This window comes from Malaclemys terrapin, chromosome 7, assembly GCF_027887155.1.
Source record: "Malaclemys terrapin pileata isolate rMalTer1 chromosome 7, rMalTer1.hap1, whole genome shotgun sequence".
Lineage (NCBI taxonomy): Eukaryota > Metazoa > Chordata > Testudines > Emydidae > Malaclemys > Malaclemys terrapin.
The window spans coordinates 29,810,375-29,832,595 of record NC_071511.1 but is presented as its reverse complement, the minus strand read 5'-3'; the positions used below and the strand labels follow the sequence as shown (position 1 = coordinate 29,832,595).

Genomic DNA, 22,221 nt, shown 5'->3' with positions numbered 1-22,221 from the left:
GGTGAGCAGCTCAGGCCAGCCCCGTGGGGGGGGGGGGGGTGGCACTCGGGCCAGGCCCTGCACTGTGTCCCATTTTCCCTTTGGGAAATATGGTCACCCTACCTTGAAGGCCCCATCTGGGTCAACTTCATGAATATGCATGAACCTGCTCATCAGTATGTACATTCCTCTTCTCACACACATGCTGCCTCTTCCCCTATCCCTTACCCCCTCCCCAGCCAGGCTAAAAGCCCTATAGCAGTGGATCTCAGTGATCTTCCAGGGGCTACATCAGCTCATCTAGATATTTGCCTACTTTTACAACAGGCTACATAAAAAGCACTAGCGAAGTCAGAACAAACTAAAATTTCATACAATGACCTGTATATATTGCTCTATATATAATGTTTTCACCCCTCAGCTCATAGAGAACCGAGAAGCAAAATGAAAGTACAATATTTATATTCCATTTGATTTTTTTATAATTATTTTTATATATATATATAAATATATATAATTTTTATACTAGTAAAAAGGAGAAAGTAAGTAATATTTCAGTAATAATGTGCTGTGACACTTTTCTATTTTTATGTATGTTTTTGTAAGCAAGTAGTTTTTAAGTGACGTGAAATTTGGGGGTATGCAAGACAAATCAGACTCCTGAAAGGGTTACAGTAGTCTGGAAAGGTTGAGAAACACTGGCCCTGTAGCCTGGCCAGGGAGGGATGGGGGTTGAGCAAGGCACCTGCCCCCTAGTGCTTCCTGACCCCCCCTGCTTGGTGGCAGAGATCAGGGGAGCCCCACTGCACTGCCGGGGAGGGGGAAGCGATAGAAGGAGCTAAGAAGGAGAGAGTCAGCTAGAGGGGTCTCTGTGGGCATGGGGAGTTGCCTCCTCAGCTCTGCCAGTGCCCCTCAGCCCCAACCCATGGCCTTCTACTACCCCAGCCCTGGGCTCCCCCCAGCTCTGCCAGTGCCCCTCTCCCCCAACCCACAGCCTTCTGCTACCCCAGCTCTGGGCTCCCCCCACCCCAGCTCTGCCCGTGCCCCCCAACCCACAGCCTTCTGCTACCCCAGCCCTGGGCTCCCCCCAGCTCTGCCAGTGACCCTCTCCCCCAACCCACAGCCTTCTGCTACCCCAGCCCTGGGCTCCCCCCAGCTCTGCCAGTGCCCCTCACCCCCAACCCACAGCCTTCTGCTACCCCAGCTCTGGGCTCCCCCCACCCCAGCTCTGCCCGTGCCCCCCAACCCACAGCCTTCTGCTACCCCAGCTCTGGGCTCCCCCCACCCCAGCTCTGCCCGTGCCCCCCAACCCACAGCCTTCTGCTACCCCAGCCCTGGGCTCCCCCCAGCTCTGCCAGTGCCCCTCTCCCCCAACCCACAGCCTTCTGCTACCCCAGCTCTGGGCTCCCCCCACCCCAGCTCTGCCCGTGCCCCCCAACCCACAGCCTTCTGCTACCCCAGCTCTGGGCTCCCCCCACCCCAGCTCTGCCCGTGCCCCCCAACCCACAGCCTTCTGCTACCCCAGCCCTGGGCTCCCCCCAGCTCTGCCAGTGCCCCCCACCCCCGGTCTCTTTCTGTTCCGAGAGGCACCCGCAGACGTTGGGCATCGCTGAGTTTTCGTCTTTCTCTAGCCGCCAGATGGGGCTGGAGCTCCCGCAGGGACACTCTAGCCCTGGCGTCCCCGCAGCAAGGGGCGGTGCAAGAGAAGCTGGGGCCCGGCGGGAAAAGGTGGAACCGCTTCCGGCGCAGGGGGCGCGGCGCGGTGCCCCCCCCCGCGGGGCAGAGAGTGGGGGTCTTCCCCATGCTGCAGCTGTAGGGTTAGCGGGGACCCCTCCCATCTCCTTTGGGGGGCTGGCCCCTCCCCCTAAAGAGCGACTCTGATCGGGAGGGAGGGGGCAGAGCCAGGACCCCCCCCCCGTGTCCCCAGCCGGGGACAGCAGAAGAGACACCCCCGGTCAGCCCCCGCATCCCCACTCTGGGGCTGGATCGGAGCCAGCGCCCCTAGAGGGGAAAGGCCCCGTGTCCCATTGTCTCCTCTGTCTGGCCCCAGGGGCGCTGCGCCTGCCCCGGCTGCAGCAGGTGGCACCTGCGGAGATGGCGGCCCCCCGGCGGCTGGAGCGGAAGAAGCCGGTGCCCGCCTGCCCTAATCCCCTCTTCGTGCAGTGGCTGACAGAGTGGAGGGATGAGGCCGCTGAGAAGGGCAAGAAGACCCAGTTTGTGTATCAGAGGGTGAGCTCGCCCGCCAAGATCCCAGGAGTCCTGGTTCCCAGCCCCCTGCTCTGACCACTACACTGCTCTCCGCTCCCGAGCTGGGACTAGAACCCAGGAGTCCTGGTTCCCAGCCCCCTGCTCTGACCACTACACTGCTCTCCGCTCCCGAGCTGGGACTAGAACCCAGGAGTCCTGGTTCCCAGCCTCCCTGCTCTGACCACTACACTGTGCTCTCCTCCCGACCTGGGACTAGAACCCAGGAGTCCTGGTTCCCAGCCTCCCTGCTCTGACCACTACACTGCACTCTCCTCCCGAGCTGGGACTAGAACCCAGGAGTCCTGGTTCCCAGCCTCCCTGCTCTGACCACTACACTGCACTCCCCTCCCGAGCTGGGACTAGAACCCAGGAGTCCTGGTTCCCAGCCCCCTGATCTAACCCACTACACCCCACTCCCCTGCTAGAGCTTTGATAGAGCCCCAGAGTCCTGGTTCCTGTAGCTAGGACCACATTGGGAGGGGGTGGGGTGGGCTGGAGGCTCCCCGTGTCAGTGTTTCCTCCCTCTCAGGCCCTAGGGTCCCTTCGGAGGTACCCGCTGCCTCTGCGCAGCGGGCGTGAGGCCGCGATTCTGCAGCATTTTGGGGACTGGATCTGCCACAGGCTGGACGAGCGGCTGGAGAGGCACCGTGCTGAGCAGGGTAGGTGGAGAGCACCAGGGATGGGGTGTCAGGACTGAAGGGGTCCCCCAGGATGGCATGGTGTGAGGAGAAGGCTGAAGGAGGCTAAGTGGCGGGGTTGGCAGTCACACAAGGGCATAAGTGCACTGGGGTGCACAGGCCTCCTGAGTAGTTGGGTCTACTATTTTTAGGGATCCTTAGCAACTATGGTAGATTTAAAATCAAATGGCAGTGCTTTGTTATTGTAGTAGGGTCTCTCCTAGGGCGTGGGAGGGTATTGTCTCCCCCTCCCTCCTATCAGGCCCCTCCTTGAGTCTAGCAAGTGAGAGGCTGCTCCCAGTATGGAGCCCCCCGTACCTCCAGGCCCTGTCCCAGTTGGAGGGTCAGGCTGGTTGAGGGAGGCAGGGAATGGGAGACAGGGCCTGTCCTCTCTAGCGGGCCCTGGGCCTGGATTGGAGATTGTTCAGGGGAACTGGCTGGTGGGGGAGCTCCTATCTTATTTCTATTTGAACCCTAGGTGCAGATGGCCCCCTTGAAGCCAAGGGAGGGGCCAGCCCCTCCATGGGGGGACAGGAAAGTGATCCCCCCAGCACAGAGCACCGCTCCCCCAACAACCCCTCTGCCTCACAGACCTTACTTGGGGATCTGGAGCCTCGCCCCACGGTGAGAGCACGGCCTCTGGCAGAAGGGCTGGAAGCCAGGACTCCTGGGTTCTATTCCCTGGCTCTGGGAAGAGAATGTGGTCTAGTGGTTAGAGAAGGGGGTTTGTGGAGTCAGGACTCCTGGGTTCTATCTCTGACTCTCTAACACGCTAGGTAAGTCCCTTTGCCTCTCTGTGCCTCATTGCCCCTCTGGGGTGGAGTGGGTTTATGTGAAAGACACTGGGTTGCAGGGACAGGTTGGGGCTTGGGGGGAACGTCAGAGGCAGCGAGGGGATCAGAGCTGGGGGAATCCACTGATTGTCACTTCTCTTTCCAGAGGAAGCCCCGTCCCCCCCGGGGGTACATCCCAGCCTCACGCTCCGGGGGCTACGCTGTGCTGCTAGCCCTCTATAAGGACAGCACGGTAAGCCTGGAATCCTGGGTTCCATGCCCAGCTCTGGGAGGGGAGTGGTGTCTAATGGTTAGAGCAGTGGGCTGGGAGCCAGGACTCCTGGATTCTATTCTTTGCTCTGCAAGTGGTGTTTGGAGCCTGGCCTCCTATGTTCTGTCCCCAGTGCTGACTCCTCCTGCTCCCCCTTACAGAGCCCACACAGCCGGGGGTTCCTGACGAAGTCTGAGCTGCAGCGGGCGGCTCAGCCGCTGTGTGACAAATCCTTCACCCTGGTGAGTGAGAGCTGCCTCGGAGAATCCCCTGGCCTGCCAACCCCCTTCAATCTGGGCACCATCAAACACTCATCATGAGGTTCTGGAGTTGATGGGTTCTGGAGATGGCTTAAGGAGCCATCACTACTGACGCAGGGATCTGAGCCCATCACCTCGCCTCCCCCCCCCCCCCCCCCCGTCAAGTTTCCCTACCCCCTCTGCTTCCTCCAGCCTTGCCCTCCTCCCTTGCTCCAAGCTCTGCTGGTGCTCAGGCAGGTCCCACCCAGCAGAGTCACATGGGGTATCTTGTCTTGCAGGGTGACCCTGGAAATAGGTACACGGCTTGGGCATCAGTGGGCACCTTGATCCGCAAAGAGCTGGTGCTGAAAACCAATGTCCCGGCCAGGTAGGGGGTGCTGTGCTGCAGGGGATGCGATTCAGGACTCACTGGGGCATCGTGGTATGAGGGGGTGCTGGGCTTCGGAGCGGGTGTCATGTTGCAAGGAATGGGGGGGCTCAGCAGGGAGTAGTATGCTGTTGGGAGTTGTTGTGGATATGCCCCGTCCTTTACACAGTCTCCTGGTAGTAACCCCAGCTCCCACAGCCCCACACCTTCCCCAAGGGCTGCTGGGCAGCCTTACCGACTTACTGTGGGTCTCTGCTGGGCTTGCTGCACAGATCAAAACTCCTGCAGCAACTTTTCCTTCCAAGAGAGCGACGCCAGGATCTGCGGTGAGGCCGGGTAGCCCGGCCAGGCCGAAGGAGCATTGATTAGTTACCAGGGATCCAGTGTCACGGGGTCCTCAGGCTGGCCTGGGAAAGCCGCACTTAGATAGAGTCCATGTTGGTAGCAGCAGCGGCTTTGCCACACCCTGGTTCTCTGCACTCCATCTTCGCTCTGTTCTACGGGCATCCTGTCTGTTCACAGCAGCAACCTTCAAACCAGCCCCTTGACAGCTTGTTCCTTTGTTCTGGCTGGGGAGTTTCTTTCAGGGCCCAGAACGCCCTTTGACGCTGGGCCATCCAGAGTGCTTTGGCTGGCTTGCCCTTCGATACAGCTCAGTGCTGGGAGCAACTCGGGAGCTAATTGGGATACACATCTCCAGTAATACCCTGCCATCCCAGTGAAGGAGTAGGCCTGTTTCTTGGTTTTTGGGAGCAGGCCAATCCTTAACAGCCTCCACCTTTGCAGAGTCTGGCCTTCTGCAGCTGCTCCCCACCTTGTGTCCAGATAAGCCACCTCAGCCATCCCCACTCTACACTCCCCCCCACTCTACACTTTAAGGGGGTCAGGTACCCCCCTAACCTAGGCTACATGTGGCTACAAATATCATCAACATATGCCTAGGCCAAGTCCTCCATTCCCTTCAGTAACTGAGCTACCAGATGCTGAAAGGCGGTAGGTGCCCCTTTAGGCCAGAGGGTAAAACCAGGAAATCCTAGAGCCCCATTGAGGCCAGTCGACCTTGGTGAGCTCCATGCTGCTGAGGTAACATGCACCCCCACTTGTCTAGAACTTCTTCCATTGAAGGCATGGGCTAAGCATCAGACACTGTGATTGCTGACACTTTCCCTAATCCACAGAGAGACCATCGCCCCCTGCTGCTTAGATGCTAGCACCACAGGCACTGTTGGGCAGCTGAATCCCCCCAGGGCCAGCATGTCAGATATTTTCTTTTCCAGGTCATGGGCATTTTCCCCTTGACTGAAAGGAGAGCATCTAGTGGGAGGGTTGGCCCCCATCTCCATCTGGTGGACAGGTAGGCTGGTGCACCCCAGTCTGCTGGAGGATACCTGCTTGGAACATCACAGCCTCCCCACCAGGCTTGCAGTTTATTCTGCACTGGGATGAGTGCCATAACCTGGTCCCCTAGTCCATGTTACTGGGCACACAGTCACCGCCACCAGCCTGCAGGGAGGGGAATCCAGCCTCTGGGTCTCTGGGTGTTTAAGCCTCCCAGAGCCTGAGTCCAGGCCCTGCTCCTGTTTTGATCCCTTGTCACACTAAGGGTACAGCTCCTGTGAGCCTAGATCCTGGGTGCAGCGCTGATCATTCAGACAGCCCCCATCTTGAGGTGTGAGCTTTTCTGGTCCAGCTCAACTCTCGCAGGAGCCCCATGGCCGCTGTGAAGCAGATCTCTCACCCGGACCCCGCCCCAAGACTCACCTGCTGCTCTTGTACCTCATCACACAGAGCAGAGAGAGCTCAGATCCTGCAGACCCGACCTCCTGCCTGCAGCGCCTGCTGCTAGCTCCCTTTCCCTGGGAAGGCCTCCACCCAGCTGGGCTCAGGCAGGGCCCCTGCCTCAAGGCTTCTCCCTTGGCTTGAGCTGCTGAAAATGACCCAAACCCCCCAAGAGCTCAGCTCCTCCCCTTTATAACCGCGCAGCCTCCTCTGACAGGTGACTCCCTCTCAGCCACACCAGGTGAGCCCAGCCCCACGACCTCGCTGCCCAGGCCGCCTCCCCCCGCTACCCAGCTCTCCTGGGGGGGCCAGTCTGTTGTCTAGGGCGAGTTGATTGCTGTGGCCGAGCGCCTCGCGTCATCGTCGCTCTGTATTACCCCTTTGCCCCCGGCTTTTGGACTTTCCGCCCACTATGGGGGCGAACATGGTGTCGCGCAGGTGAAAGGCTGCACCCCAAAGGGAGGGTCCCACATGGTAAGGAGCCAGGCAGCCAGTTCCTGCCCCCACTCAGAGTGCTTAGATTGTACCCACGCCTTCCCCAGATCCTCACAGAGGCTCAATAGGGGCGGGGCGGGTGGGGTGGGGGGTTCAGTAGGGGATGTTGTGTTGCCTGGAGGTTTGCTAGGGGAGAGGGGCAGGGGACTCGGGAGGTGCCAGGCTGCAGGGACAGTAGAGGGGACTCAGTGGGTACCGATGCCCTTTGCTCCCCGCAGGTACTCTCTGACACTGCAGGGGCTGGCGCTAGCCCAGAGGCTTGTGGCTGCGGAGCAGGCCCTGATTTCAGAGGGTCAAGCCCCAGAATCCAAGACACCCCAGGGCACAGAGCCCACGCATCCTGCTGGGGAGGAGAAACTGCGCCCGGAGCCCCAGCTGTGAGTGCCAGCTCCTGACAGCCTGTGAGAGCCGGGGGGCGGGGCTGGGAGCCGGGACCCCTGAGTTCTGCAGCACTGCGGGGTGGGGGTGGGGGAGGGAAGTGGGGACATTCATTGTGGTGTCTCTAGACCCAGCCTAAGGCAGCGTTAACCCTTTCTTTGCTGATCGCTGTGGCAGAAGCTCCCAGCTTTCCCAAGTCCAGTGCTCGGGGGGGGGGGGGGGGGTGGCTGGGTCAGGACTTCCCCACCTTTCCTGGCCCCTCTCCATGGCTGTGTTCTCACTGTGCTGTCTGCCCCACTTTGCTGCAGGCTCGACGGCACCCTGGGACCCCAGGAGGCGGCAGCGGGTGGCTCTGGAGGGCAGAGGCCCCCTGACCCTGAATTTGTGCTGAGACCTGGCCAGTTTGACATCATCCTGTGTGTGGATTTTATCGAGACCATGGGGTGCGTTGGGGGGGCCTGAGCTTCTGGCCGGGGGGGTTGGGGGAGGGGGTTATGGGGCATCCCAAGCAGGGAGGTGTATTGTGGGGGGGTCCCAGGCAGGTTGGGCTCTGGGGGCTGAAGTGGGGAAGTCACTCAGGGTGTCCTGGAGGGTTGGCTGGCATCGCAAGGGCTCCTGAGCAGGTCCCAGTCCCACCCCATCTCTCCCCGCAGTGGCCCAGCAGCCCGGAAGCAGGATCTGCTGGCCGAGCTGCGCCGGAACGCCGTGCCCTTCGACATTCGCAAGCTGCATGTGGGGGACTTCGTGTGGGTCGCCCGTGAGAGGGTCCACCCCCGCCCAGGTAGGAGCCCCCATGTTAGCGGGAAGGGAGGGCTCCTCGAATGTGACTGGCGCTGCCTGAGCCCATGGCTCTGAAGGGTGGCTCCGCCCCACACATCTCAGTGGGGCACTACCCTAGCCCCGTGCATGCAGATACACCCTGGCCCCAGGGTAGGAGTACTGGGTGGGGGGTCCCTGGCTGCCACTCCAAGTGGGGGCGGGGGGAACTATGCCACGGGCAGGGCTGAACCTCACGGCATCAAGATTGCCTCATTCTGGCCATGCATGGATGGTGGGGGGGGGGGGGGGTTCTGTTCTCTTCCTAAGGCTCATCTTGCCCCAGGGCAGCTGCACCTGCCCCCAGCACGGGAACTGGCCCTGGACTACGTGGTGGAGCGGAAGCGAATGGCTGACCTGTGTGGGAGCATCATCGACGGGCGCTTCCATGAGCAGAAGGTGCGGGGGGAGTGGGGTGTCTGGGGGATCGAGGAGGGGGAGCTGGGGGCTGTCTGGATGGAGTCATGGGGTGGGAACCAGGGTGGGCCTCCCTCCCACGCTAACCCCCCACTCCACCCCCCAGTTCCGTCTGCATCGCTGTGGGCTGTGCCACCCCATCTACCTGCTGGAGGAATCAGGATTGACCCAGCACCTGAGCCTGCCCGAGAGCACCCTGCAGCAGGCAGCCACCAGCACTCAGGTATGGGAACCCCTGCCCAGCCCCCTGGTACAGCAGCCCCCCAGCAGGGCACTCCCCCCACATACAAGTACAGCTCCTGAGCCTTCCACAGAGCACCTGGCATCAGGCAATAGACTCCCCAACCCAGCACCTGGATGCAGGGGCCCTTCTGTGTCCGCTCCCCCTCCCAATGGCACAGGTTTAAGGCCAGAAAATTTCCGAACCTCAAGGAGGCTGTGAACCCAGGTGCCCTGTCTCCCCAGGCCCGCTCTAGGCTCTCCATGCCCCCCACTCCCTAATGCTCTCTACCCCCACACCCAGGTAGTGGATGGCTTCTTCGTCAAACGCACCCGTGACCTGCGGGAATCGGCTGCGTATCTGACCATCATGACACGTCATCTGAACAGCCTGTATGGGGTGAGCAGGGGGCTGTGGGTCAGGAGTGAGGGGTGGCAGCAGAGCTTGGGGTAGGGGAGCTAAGCCCAGGGCTGGGCTAGCGGTGGGCTGGGATTGAGGGACATTGGCAGAGCTGAAGGGAGGGGGAGCCCAGAGCAGGGCTAGCAGGGGGCTGTGGGTTGGGAGTGAGGGGCGGTGGCAGAGCTGGGGGTTGGGGAGCCGGGAGCTCAGAGCTGGGCTAGCAGGGGGCTGTGGGTCGGGAGTGAGGGCACTGGCAGAGCTGTGGGATGGAGAGCTCAGGGCTGGGTTAGCAGGGGGTTGTGGGTCGGGATTGAGGAGCACCCGCAGGGATGTTGGTTGGATTTATGAGGTGCCCCTTTCCTTTTTCTCCCCAGAACAAGACCCTGGTGAGCTGCACCAAAGAAGAGGCTCAGGGCCGCTGCCCCCTGCAGCCCAACAGCGACTCCTGCACCCTAATGACCTTCCAGGAGTTCAATGAGGGAGCTGTCAAGAACAAGGTGAGACTGGGCAGAGTGGCCATGACCCTATTTCCAGCCCCGGGACAGGGAATGGGACACTGGCTGTGATCCGGGGCAGGGGACTGTCTGGCTCCAGGAGCTGGGATGGCTCTGTCCCTTCCCAGGATCCTACCCTAGGGCTGGATTACTGGAGTACACCTTGGCAGCTCCCCCGGCTCTGACCCTGGCCCCCATTTCTCTCTGCCTCCCTAGGCCCAGACTGTGCGCGAGGTGTTCGCTCGGCAGCTCATGCAGATCAGTGGAGTGAGTGGGGAGAAAGCAGCCGCCATTTTGGAGAGATACAGCACACCGGCCAGGTACAGGCCCCACCTGCCTGGGTTCTGGCCCCAGCTCTGAGTGGGGCTTGGTAGGAGAGCAGTGGAAGGGCTGGGAGCCAGGACTCCTGGGTTCCTTTCCTATTGACTGAATGCCTGTCTTGTTCCATGCTTCACTTTCCTCTATTCTACAAAGCTTGGGAGCCCCTGAGTCCCTGCCCCCACTCACTGTCTGTCTCCACCCCATCAGCCTGCTGGCCGCCTACTCCGCCTGCCCAGACCCTGAGAGCCGGGACAAGCTGCTGAGCACCGTCAAGTGTGGCAAACTGCAGAGGTGAGAGTGAGCATCGTGCGGCCCCTCAGGCCTGACCCACGCCCCCCTGCTAGCCTGGTACTGGGCTCCCCCTTACCACAGCTCTGCCGGTGCCCCTCAGGCCAGCCGATTCATTCACTCCAGGGATCTGTAAAACCTCCCTCGGGCTTCAAAAGCTTCTTTAGGATTTGTGAATTATTTCCAGGCTTTGGGGCTATTTTAGTCCCTGGGGTCTAGAGGTGGGCAGGGAGCCAGGACTCCTGGGGTCTCTGTGCCTCAGTTTGTGGCTGATGGTCAGAAGCTGGGGCCTCCTGCTGTGCCCCTCCCCTGGCCCTAACACCCCCTTCCCCATTGTGCTTCCTCCCCCAGGAACCTGGGCCCTGCCCTGAGCAGGACTCTCTCCCAGCTGTACTGCAGCCCTGGCCCCCTCTCCTGAGCAGGGGGATCTCATCTGTCCTGCTGCCAGGGACCCCAGGCTTCACACTGGGCCTAGTGCCCCAGCTGGGGCCTGCAGGGGCAGCGTAGTCCTTCGACAGGGGGAGCCAGCACCCGTCTCCAGGGGCACAGCGGTCAGGTGGGGACTCTGCCTCTGTGGGGTGTACGCCCAGGGGGCGTGGTGGCCCTATGGGGAGGGAGGCTTCTGGGTGCGTGTGGAAGGACTGTCGGGGGCTTTCGGCCCCAGGGTTTGTTTTAATGAATCTTTGTATTTTCCTTGTTCCAATAAATTTGATGGCTCCTTTGTTCCTACTGGGATTTTCCTTCGCCCTGGGGGTGGGGGGAGAGTCAGGGCCATGTAGGGGGATCCCACTGCGAGGGCCCTCAGATGCCAGGATTCACCCCCCCTCGCATGGGGAGGGGAGCTAATGGGCAGGAATGGACACCCAACTCAGTTTTATCTTGTCCCAGAGCTGAGCTTCTGGTCCTGGCTGCGGAGGGAGAGTGCCCCCTACTAAGCATATGCCCCCCTCCCTCGCTCCACCCTGGGAGGGGATAGTGCCCCCTATTGAAGGGCTTCTGGCCAATGTTCAAGCACAGCTGCCTGTTCTTCACAGGGCCAATTATTTTTTCACACTCACACAATTGTGCCTAGTGCTGCCCGGGCCCAGACCCGCCCCCACCTTCCCCAATCGGCTCTGGTGCTGGTGGCAGAACCAGAACCCCCAACTCAACCTGCTTTGCCTTACTCTGGGTTTGGTCTTGGTGCTTTTACTGAAATTTTCCTTTTTTCAAACCAAAAAGTGGAACAGTCGGCCAAAATCCCACCTCCGGTCTGAGCAGGAGCCCAGCTCGGGGGCCTCCAGCCAGGGAGGGGCAGAGCCCGGGGGCAGGCTCGAGGGATGGGAGATTTGGGCCCAACTGCATGTCAGTTTCCAGTGTGGCAGCTGGGGTCCCGTACCCCACTGATGTCTCTCCAGAGCCGGCGAGCCAAAGCTGGGTCCAGCTGCACTGTCCCCTTGGGACCAGTGCCAACCTGCAGGGGCAGAAAACAGCAACATTGGGGCTGGGATCCTGCTTTTTGCTGCTTCAGCCCCTAGGGAAAGGAGGAGGCAGGTGTGTTACACACACACACACACACCTCTCCCCCCTGTTCCATGGTCTGCCCAGGATGGCTCCACCTGCTCTGGGATTCCTTGCTTTTACAGCCAGACAGTACATTCTGATCTCAGCCCATAACACAGCTGGGTGAGACAATCTGCCCCCCTGCACAGTTGTACACTTCCCAGAGCAGCTGGTACAGGCCAGGACCCAGGGGCAAATGGCCCTCAGCTCCTTTCCCATGTGCTGGAGCATGTCCCCACAGCAAACCCAGCACACAGCCCATGTCTGGTGGTCAAGCTAGAGGGATACAGCCTGGCTGCATTGGAAGCCCCTGAGCAGTAGAGTTTCTCCCCAGTCTCCCCCCGCCCAGGTAAGTTGTTCCCACAGCAAATCCCCTCTCCCTGATAAACACCCACCCCTCAGTTCCAGGCTGAGTGTCTGGCATTGGCTTTGATTGGCCTTTGTCTGCGGGACAGAGAGACCAGGATCTAGCCCCCTCAGGACTCTCTCTGGGAGAAACTTGCCCAACAGGGCTCCCTGACTCTTAGGGTTTCCAGCTGGGGATTGTTCTCCTGGCTTCTCAGAGCGGACATGCCCCAGAGCTGGGTGAAATCTTTCTTGGTCTGGGAGGGTCTGAAGGGGCAGGGAGCAGAGATAATGGGGCTCTCCCATTTAGGGGGGACCCCCCCACTCATCCCCACCCCCACAAACTGGCCCTGTCTTACCCAGGCTGGGGCACTAGAAAGAATAGGCTCCCACGAAGATGGTGAGGCGCAGCACCGAGCTGGAGCGGTAGCTCATGAGTGAGTTCATAGTCACCATCTCCAGGTCCAACACGTATTCCCGGGGGCCGGTGACAGGCCGGGCCAGAACCAGCATCGCGCTGATGTTATTGATTTGCTGCCAAGAGAGCAGATGAGTTAGCGCAAACCTCTAGGGGGCACTGGCTCCCATCTGGCCCCAGTTGGGGGTGGTGGGGAAGGGGACATGAGGCCTTTCCCCTCCAGGGGGCGCTGACCCAACCAAATAATATTTCAGTGCAACTAAAGCGGTGCCCACTTTGTTGCTGACCCAAGTCAAGGTGTGGCCCCAGTGAGAGAGCAGCAGAGGAAGCTGTTGCCAGCTGTAGGGGGCTCCAGTGACATCCCAAAGGGGCCTGGTTTTCTGCTGATCTTATTTCCTGATCCGACCCCCCCCCCCCCCCCCAAAGCACAGGGGTTCAGCCCCGGGGTGCCTAGCCCTTGCCCTGACATTGTGGAGCTGATCAGCCACAGCTCCTGCTTTCCTGTCACAGCAGAACAAGGCCAGATTTTTTAAAAGGTGTTTAGGCCCCTTGAAATCCAGAGCATTAGGCATCTAAATACTGTTTAAAACCTGCCCCGCCCTCCGGCTCTAGCCCTGCCCCTCACTAGTGCCAGCCAGTAGAGTGGCTCCAGTGCATACGGGCTGGAGGGAATCCCCTCTGGGAAAGAGGGCTCAGGGCAGTCACTTCCTGCTGTTTTGATTCACCCTGTGTCTCTGCCCTCCCCACTTCACCCCCTCTGCCTCCAGCTCAGACTTCTCCCCTTCTGCTGGTCTCCTCCAGCCCCCTACTACCCCCAGTAATAACTAGGGGGGCATCCATAGCTTCTGTTGCCCAAGCACATCACCTCCTCCCAGCGCGCCTGGCATCCCTCCACCCCCTCTAGTTCAGGGATTCCCTGTAACCCCCCCACCCCTCATTCCAGGGGCTCTGTCTGTTTACCCTTACTCCCCTCCCCCCCATGAAACAGCTGCTGCTTCTTTGGTTGGCTGGGTTAGACTAATGCAGGAAGTCCTGCCTTCAGGGAAGCACCCACTGGCTGGTGCTATGAGCAATTCAGAATGTCCCGCCCTCAAGGAGGAGATCAGGCCTACTGTCTGGGTTCCTGGATAAGCGGGGCATGCCCATTGCCTGGCATTATGAGCAACCCAGAAAGTCCTGGTAGCAGCCCCCCTTCCCCCATTGGTAATTTGGTTAAAAGAGGAAGTCCCGCCTTCTGCAGTGGTCTGTCCTGTCAAGAGCCCCCCCTCCTACTCTCCTCCCCCCACTCACCCGAATGTAGAACTCCCCCTGCTCGTTGCCAGAGCGGATCTGGAAGGCATTGTAGGCTCCGGGGTAGACGCTGGTGGCCTGGATCTGGAAGACGTCGGAAGGGACGGTCCGGTCAGCTGTGATGCTCATGTAACGGTGCACGATGGATGAGGGCTGCTCCCGGCACAGAGGGTTTGTGGTAGGGCACAGACAGCGGCTACGAGGGAGGGACAAAGTTACTGTGGGGCAGGACATCTGGGATATATCCCTGGGTCTCTCACTGACTTTCTGACTGCTTAGAATGGGGTATTTCGGTAGGGTTGCCAACTTTCTAATGCACAAAACCAAACACCCTAGCCCCACCCCTTCCAAGGCTCCGCGCCTACTCACTACATTCCCCCCTCCCTCAGTGGCTCGCTCTCACTCACTTTCGCTGGGGCAGAGGCTTGGGGTGCAGGAGGGGGGTGAGGGCTCCAGCTGGGGGTGGGGCTGGGGAATGAGGGGTTTGGAGTGCAGGAGTAGGCTCCAGGCTGGGTGGTGGGGTTGAGGGATTCGCAGTGTGGAAGGGGGCTGCGGGCTCTGGGGTGGAGCCAGGGATGAGGGCTTTGGGTGCAGAGGGTGGCTCTGGGTATGTGGGGGGCTCAGGACTGGGGCAGGAGGTTGGGGCGCGGGCTTACCTTGGCCGGCTCCCAGTCAGTGGTGCAGCGGGGCTAAGACAGGCTGCCTGCCTGTCCTGACACCAGAAGCGGCCAGCAGGTCTGGCACTAGTAGGCAGGGGGGCAGGAGGCACTGCCCAGCCAATGGGAGTGCAGAGTCAGGGCAGGGGCTGTGCATGGAGCCCCCTGACTCCCCTGCCTAGGAGCCGGACCTGCTGGCTGCTTCCGGGGTGCAGCGCGGTGCCAGGATAGGTAGGGAGTAGCCTGCATTAGATCTGCAGCACCCCTGACTGGACCTTTAATGGCCTGGCGCCGCCAGGGTCCCTTTTTGACCAGGTGTTGTGGTTGAAAACCCGATACTTGGTTGCCCTATATTTCGGCAGAACACTCATCCCTCAGCTACTGGAAAATGTGGCATTACTAAGCACAGCACTGGGGCCAGTACTGTGTGCAAGGGGAGAGCGCCCCCTACTGAGCCTCCTGACCCTGCAGCACAGCACCTCCTAGTGCCACATTGGGGTCAGCATTGACTACAACGCAAGCCTGGTGGTTCCTTATGAGTCTCCATCCAGGGACAACCCTGCTTAGCTGAGTGAAACCGCCCAGTCCCCAGCCAGCACACCACATAGACTCACTTGTCAGACACCTGCACGTAGGGCTCCAGGCAGCGGTTCTTCTCCACGCAGCGATAGCCCCCGTGGAAATTGATGCAGCTCTGGGCCTCGGTGCATTGGTGGGCGCCCGTCTCACACTCGTTAATGTCTGCGGTGGGGAGAGACTGGGGTAACTGGAGTCAGACCCCAATCGAGATTGGGACTCCCATTGTGCCAGGTGCTGCACAGACCCCAACACAATCAGGGGCCCCCACTGAGCCGGCCACCACACAGGACAACCTCCAGGTCAAGATCAAGGCTCCTGCTGTGCCAGGCACTGCACAGACACACAATGACAATCTCTGCCCCAAAGAGCCCTCAGTCTGAATAGACATGGGGCAAGAGGGGAAACTGAGGCACCAGGCGAGGAAGGAACTTTTCCAAGGTGAGTAGCAGAGCCTGGAATAGAACCCAGGAATCTGGAGTCCCTGCCCATTCCTAGTCAGTAGGCCCCCTACCACTGAAGGCAGGATGCTCTGGGGCACCAACAGGGATCTGTTCAGATCTTGGCCTCTCTCCTGGGATGACTGGCTCAGAGAAGGGGGAAACCCCAGAATGCATTTCACACAGCTCTGCTGTGGCCCTCAATCCCAACCTACAGCCCCCTGCTATGACAAGCCACCTCCTTTCAATGGCTCTTGCAGGGGTTCTGGGATTTCTTTAGGGCAGCAGGGGGCTGCTCAGGGCTGGGGCCAGCTGGGGTGGGTGGAGTGTCCTGGGGAGAAAGTAGCTCTGTGGTGGAAGCCCCTCCCAGCACTGGGAAGCATTGGTACCTTGGCAGAGGCGGGTGCCCAGGAGCTGGTAGCCCTGGGGGCAGTCGCAGGAGAATCTCCCTGGCTCATTGATGCACTGGAACTGGCACAGGTAGCTGGAGTAGCTGCACTCATCAATATCTGGTGGGGGGAAGCAAGGTGTGAACGGCCCGGGCTCCCTTCACCTCCTAGTCTATCCCTGACCCCGCTCCAGGAACTACAGGATCTGTCTGTGCCCATCAGCCTCACTAGAGAGTCCCCCTTACCACCCCTCGTAGCCAATCGGTGGGAAAAGAGCAGGGGGAGGAGCTAAGAAGGTCCTCAAGGCAAGTGAATGGACAAGTGGGCGGGGCAAAGCAGAGGGGAGGGGCTAAAGGGAATATGGGGAGGGAAAGTGGGAGGAGCAAGAACTGGAGGCAAGAAGGGAGGAATTGCCAGCAGAGAAGGGATAAGGGAAATGGGAAGGGTTAAAATTTTGGAGGAACTGAAACAGGAGTGAGATAAAAGGGTGGTAGCTGATATACAACAACATGGGGCTAGAAAGGGGAGGAGCTAAAGGCATGGAAGGGGCTACAGCTATGGGAGGAGCTAGACCTGGGGCATGCTAAAAGCAGGGGAAGGCTAGGACTGGGGGCTGGGCTAGGAGCAGGGGCCAGGCTCACCTACCATTGCAGGTGAAGCCATCACGGTCGAGCTCATAGCCCTGGTTGCAGCGACAGATGAAGGTGCCGTAGGTGTTGAAACAGCGCTGCCCACATGGTGCCCCCATCTCACACTCATTCACATCTACAAGGAAAGCACAGTGTGAGATCCTAACATGCCCAGCACCAGGAGGCAACTGCTTCTGGGGTGGGGCATGGTGGTGTATAACAGCGTTCAAACATTCACCAGGTGATGCAAATGGGAACAACAGGAATAGAACCCAGGAGTCCTGGTTCCCAGCCCCCATTGTCCCTCTGGCAGGGCGGGTCCCTTACCCACGCAGGAGCGGTTGTTGCTGGCCAGCTGGAAGCCTGGCTCACACTGGCAGGAGAAGGAGCCTGGGGAGTTGACGCACCGATGCTGGCAGTACCGGTACCGGCACTCGTCGATGTCTGCCACACGGGAGAGAAGGGGTTAAACTCACGTCCTCTGCCCCAGCCCTGCTGAACCCCTGCGCTGCTCCCTGCAGCATGGCACCCCCAGTGGCCGGTGCTGACTCACCCACGCACTCGGAGCCAATCTTGCGGTAGCCATCAGGGCACTTGCAGTGGAAGGCACCGGCCGTGTTGATGCACTCCTGGCTGGGCTGGCAGTCATGCAGCTCGTACTCACACTCGTCCACATCTGCAGGGGGCAGCACCGGGACATGCGGGGTTAGCTGGGGCAGACACCCCCCCAAGCCGGGGGTGCCAGGGATCAGGCCCCAGGGGTGTCCTGGACAGGAGTTATCTACCCCATAGAATCATCAGCTTCTGCCTGGGGGGAAGCAGCTCCCTAACCCCCAGTGATACCAATCACCTCCTTCCCAGTGTGCCTTGTGCCCCCCATGCACCCGAGGCTGTTCCCCCTACCTGTCCTCCCCACTATTCCCTCCTCCCCCCAGCTGTGCCCTCACCTGTCTTTCCCCAGCCATTTCCCCCACCCCTGCCCCAGCCATGCCCCTGCCTGTCCTCCCCACCGTACTCCCTCTCCCAGCCATGCCCCCTGCCCGTCCTCCCCACCGTGCCCCCTCGCCCAGCCATGCCCCCTGCCCGTCCTAACCACCATGCCCCCTCACCCCTCTTCTCCCTCAACTGCTCCCTGTGTACTCACCCAGGCAGGAGCCCTGTCCATCAGGCTCGTAGCCCTGGGGGCAGGCATTGTGACGGGAGGCGGTGAGTGAGGGTCGGGGAGGCCGGGGACGAGGGGCACTGGGGGGCGCAGCGTTCTCTGAGTGCACATCATTGATGACGGAGGCTGAGCGTGGCAGGCACAGGTACCCGCCATAGTGATTGATGCATTTCATCTCCCCCTTGCAGGCCTCGGGGATGGTCTCACACTCGTTCACATCTGGGGACAGGCCCAGGGTCAGAATGCAGGAGTCCAAGCTCTTCCTCCCAAGGGCTCACTACAGACTGCTCCCCTCCCAGCCCTGGGATAGAACCCAAGAGTCCTGGCTCTCAGCCCCCTACCTTCAACCACTCCCTACAGTCCCGCCTCATACCTTTGCAGTGCTGTGTGTCTGAGTCCCACTGGTATCCATCTGTGCATTCCTAGGGGTAAGAGAGGGAGACAGTTACAGTCGGGGGACCACAGGGAGTGGGAAACACCCCTGCACCCCCCAATATAGGAGTGAAGAAATCAAAGGCTGAACCAACTTTCCCCCCCATGAACCAACAGGATCCCATTGCCCTTGAAAGCATTAATGGGCCCTGCAGGGTCAGGAGAGGAACCCAGGTGTCCGAGGCCAGCTCAGGGCAAGCAGGCAGCTACGGGAAAACTGATCGGGCCCTGCAAAGACACCACCTGGGCATAGGGCAGCAGGGATAGACGGACACAGAGCAGGTCTCATCCTCTCCAGCAGGGGGCAGCATGCACACGCACACAACACTCTCCATAGATTTAATATGGTAACACACTGATTGAATTTATCTCCCAGATCAGAGAAATCATAATGGTGGGGCAGGGAAGAGAGGAAGGCGAGGGGGCACAAAGCATCTCTGGTGGGGAGAGAAATTGGGGGGAGGGGGTGTTGCAGGAAGCCTCTGAAATAGGAGGGATGGGGAGCCCTGGCACCCAGGGGGAGAGGAATAGAGGGATGCAAGGAGCCCTGGTGGATACGATGACTCGTTTGAGAGAAGCTACAAAGGGAGCAACCGCTAGTTAATCCGACAGCGTTACTGTCTCAGTTTGCGAGTGGTGGGGCTGTGCAGCCCAGTTTGTTATTCCAGGGTCTCTCAGGGACACTAAGGATGGGCCCCCCTCCAATACACTGGAGTTTTGCTGAGGGACCCCTGCATATACAGTCCCCGTGCCCCACCCCAGAGGCAGCTGCATCTCAGCACAGGGCCAGGGACCCTGTATAAACAGCCCCCGTGCTCCACCCCAGAGGGCATGTGCAGGGTGGGTGGTGCTGGCACATTCTTACCGTGTAGGTATCAGGTTCCTCCAGCTCCTGTGCAAGTGCCGTGCCCACCAGCACTGCCAGCAGCAGGCAGGAGACGGGCCACATGGTCCTGCCAGGGGTAAGGCAGGGGTTAGTGTCACCCGCCCACAGTCCTGCCAGTGCCCCGCAGACTGGACCAACAACCCCCAGACAGGTAATCAGAGACCCCTCTCAATTGGATCTGACCAATGGTCTGGTATTCCCACTATGTGTCATTGCCTCTGTACTGCTGAGAATGAAGGCAAGTCCCCTTGGGCCTTGGGGACAGGGATCCTGTCCCTGCAGATGCCATGGGGCTGAGCGCACCCAACAGTGCCCTGAGAACATATGGAACATGGATCCCCCTCCCTGAAAACTGAGGCTTCCCCCGCCATCCCCAGTCTCCCAACGCCCAGTGGATTCAAAGCCAAAGAGTTTGGTGGGGACACTTTGGCTCAGAGCATCCAGACCACCCCCATTCCTGTCCCCACTTGAAGTCCATCCAGCCCCATTTGGAGAGTGATGAAGGAGGAGTGGGGACCAACCCTGAATGGCAGCCCCTCCCCATACACTGCATCTTGCCCTTCCCACTGGGGCTCCCCCCACACCCCAATGGCAGAGATCCTTGGATTTCTGGATCCCTTGGAGCAGTGGTCCCCAACCTTTTTCGTCTGGCTCCCGCCAGATGATGAGCCACGGAGGACCGTGGCGACGGACGAGCATCCGCCGAAATGCCACCGACAAGCGGCGTCATCCAGAGGCGTCGCTGCTGAAATGCCACTGAAATTCGGCAGCATTTCGGCGGATGCTTGTCCGCCGGCCAGTATGCGGGCGCATTTAGATGCCATGGTGCCCGCGGGCACTGCATTGGGGACCCCTGCCTTAGAGGTTTCATAGCTGGGTTCAAAGTGAGGGCATGTCACGAGTTGGAGGGTCTCAGCATTGAGTCCCCATTATAATCCAGCCAAACAGGCATTACCAGACTAGGCCTCAATGACTGGGATGGCAGGGGGACCACAGGTCTGGAATGAGGGGGACATCAGCTGGCAGTGGGTGGGGGGGAGGGAGCCCAGGGCTGGGAGGGCAGGGGACTATGGGTCTGGATTCAGCGGCACTATCCAACAGAGGCTAAGGGAGTCTATCAACTCCTCTCCTGAGGCAGGAACTCTGGTCAAGTCCAGGCTAATTATAGCCTCTCCCTGGCTATGAATAGCCACCCACCCACCTCCCAGACCTTCTGGAACCCAAAGCCTCATGGCCAACCCAATCTGTGGGAGGAGGGGACCCCAGAGCAGTCATCAGCAAATCAGAGCAGTGGGGAGCTGGGACATCCCAAGGCTGGGCAGGAACACTGTAGCGTGGTGGGGGACAGGGTGTTAGCAGTGGGATCAGGGGGAGGGGGCATACTTAGGGGATTGAGGGGAGCAAAGTGGTACGCAGCAGAAAGTATGTGTGGATGGTTCCAATGCACAGCCTGGCAGGAGCCTTCTCACTGACCCAGCAGTGTTAATATTTATGTCTGGCCAGGTCTATAATTAGCCTCCGGGGCCTGGAGCCCTGTGGCCTCTCCCAGCCAGCCAGAGCACATGTAAGGGAACATGGGTGTGCCCTAGAGGAGTGTACAAAATGACACCTCCCCCACCCACAGCCGCTCTAGACTCTGCTCTCCGGCTGTTGCCCCAAGGCCTGGTATTGCAGGGAAGGGAGGGGGCAGAATGGAGGTGCCCTGCTGGGCTCTTCCTACTCTCCTCTCCCTTACCCCAAAACTCTGTCCTGCTACTGGAAGAAGGTGGGTGAGAGAAGAGCCCTGCCTGTCTCCTGCACAAGCTCTGATTGGCTGCTCTTCCCCAGGAGACGGAGCATTGGGGAGGACAGCCAATCAGAGGGGGATCCCCAAAGGGCAGGATCTCCTGAGACTTCTCTCCAGAGGGGCTTTTCTGAGAGAAAAGGTGGTGGGCTGGGGATCAGAGAGAGACCCTGACAGCAAGGAAGGCAGGCTGGGGAGGATGGCCTGGGAGGGATCCCAGCAGTGCAGGAGGCAGGCAGTGTAGGGAGTGCAGGCTGGGGGGGGGAGATCCCAGCCATGGGGGGGGGGGCAGGAGGTGAGCAGTGTAGGGAGCGCAGGCTGGGATCCCAGCAGTAGAGGAGATGCACTGGGAGGGATCCCAGCAGTGGGGGAGGTGGGGTGTGTGGAGAACATGGTATGGGGGGAGGGGAATTGGGGAAGGATCCCAGCTGTGGGAGGCAGATGGTGTGGGGAGTGCAGGGTGGGGGAGGGATCCTGACAGCAGGATCCCTGGCAGGAAGCGAGGTGGGCACCATGGGGAATGTAGGCCAGGGCACAGATCAGAGAGGGATCCCAGCCATGGGGGAGGCAGGCAGTATGGGGATCACAGGGCAGGGAAGGGATCATGGCAGCAAAGGAGGTGAGGGCCATGGGGAAATTTAGGCTGAGGCAGGGATCAGACAAGCAAGGGAAACAGGAGTCGTGGGGAGTGCTGGCTGGGGGTGGAGGGAGAATTGGGGGAAAATCTCATCAGTGGGGAGACAGGTGGTGTGGGGAGCAGGGGCTGGGGGAGGGGAATTGGGGAAGGATCCTAACAGTGGAAGGGCAAATGGTGTGGGGAGCATAAGGGGGGGAAGGGATCAGGGAAGGAGAGGGGGGGGAGAATCAGGCAGCATAGGGTTCGGCCAGGTGGGGGACAGGCAGTTAGGGGGTGAGGCGGAGGAACGGGGGCAGTCTAAACTTTGGTCCAGCCAAAAATCTTAATTCCCCCCCCCAATCTCTGAGCTGGCTCCGTTAGGGCTACTCTCCCCCCCCCCCTTTGGGGTCAGTGGGTCACAAATGGCTTATCTGGGCCTTAGGGAGGGGTCTGACCTGGCGGGGTCCCTCTGACCCTGCACCGATCCCAGCACGTCCGGTTAGGATCCCCCCAATCGCGGTGCTGGTGCCACGGATACAAAGAGGGATTCCAGGAGTTTGGGGCGCAGGGCGGCCCTGGGTGTTTTCCTGCTTTTAAAGATAACGCCACCCGGGATCCCCACCCCCGCAGGGCTCGACCCATACACGGCCCGGTCCGCTCCGGGGGGATCCCCGCACTGACCCCTGCACGGCTCCGGCCCTACTTACCGTCCGGGATCGGCCCCCCGCCCCCGTGCTCAGGCCGGGGGGGTCCGGTCTGCGCCCCCCGGGCAGGACGGTCTGGCCCGATCCCCCACGGCCGGGCGGGCGCACACGGAGCGGGCGCTGGCGGCCGAGGCTCTCTGGGAGAGACGCGCTGGCTCCCCCCGGCCCCCCT

General features: G+C 60.4%; 2 protein-coding genes across 3 annotated transcripts; one reads left to right on the top strand and one right to left on the bottom strand.

The window, feature by feature from the left end:
- Positions 1 to 1,712: 1,712 nt before the first annotated feature.
- Positions 1,713 to 10,904, top strand: MUS81 (MUS81 structure-specific endonuclease subunit). Of its 2 annotated transcripts, XM_054034216.1 has the most exons (16): positions 1,713 to 2,208; positions 2,756 to 2,885; positions 3,382 to 3,527; positions 3,843 to 3,929; positions 4,109 to 4,189; positions 4,486 to 4,574; positions 7,067 to 7,225; positions 7,535 to 7,669; positions 7,880 to 8,007; positions 8,329 to 8,441; positions 8,566 to 8,682; positions 8,983 to 9,078; positions 9,453 to 9,575; positions 9,789 to 9,892; positions 10,101 to 10,184; positions 10,533 to 10,904. In XM_054034216.1, exons 1-16 carry the CDS (start codon positions 2,074 to 2,076, stop codon positions 10,597 to 10,599), a joined length of 1,794 nt encoding a protein of 597 aa, XP_053890191.1. In that variant the 5' UTR covers positions 1,713 to 2,073; the 3' UTR covers positions 10,600 to 10,904. The 2 variants fall into 2 exon arrangements, with proteins under 2 accessions (XP_053890191.1, XP_053890192.1); XM_054034217.1 differs by lacking the exons at positions 2,756 to 2,885; positions 3,382 to 3,527.
- Positions 10,905 to 11,347: 443 nt separating this feature from the next.
- On the bottom strand, positions 11,348 to 22,204 carry EFEMP2 (EGF containing fibulin extracellular matrix protein 2). The gene is made up of 12 exons (XM_054034218.1): positions 22,053 to 22,204; positions 18,926 to 19,013; positions 18,002 to 18,050; positions 17,611 to 17,847; positions 17,020 to 17,142; positions 16,794 to 16,910; positions 16,483 to 16,602; positions 15,838 to 15,957; positions 15,047 to 15,173; positions 13,777 to 13,972; positions 12,428 to 12,602; positions 11,348 to 11,634 (listed from the first exon to the last, which is right to left on the bottom strand). The coding sequence occupies exons 2-11, from the start codon at positions 19,007 to 19,009 to the stop codon at positions 12,441 to 12,443; spliced, it is 1,335 nt and encodes a 444-aa protein (XP_053890193.1). The 5' UTR covers positions 19,010 to 19,013; positions 22,053 to 22,204; the 3' UTR covers positions 11,348 to 11,634; positions 12,428 to 12,440.
- Positions 22,205 to 22,221: the final 17 nt, after the last annotated feature.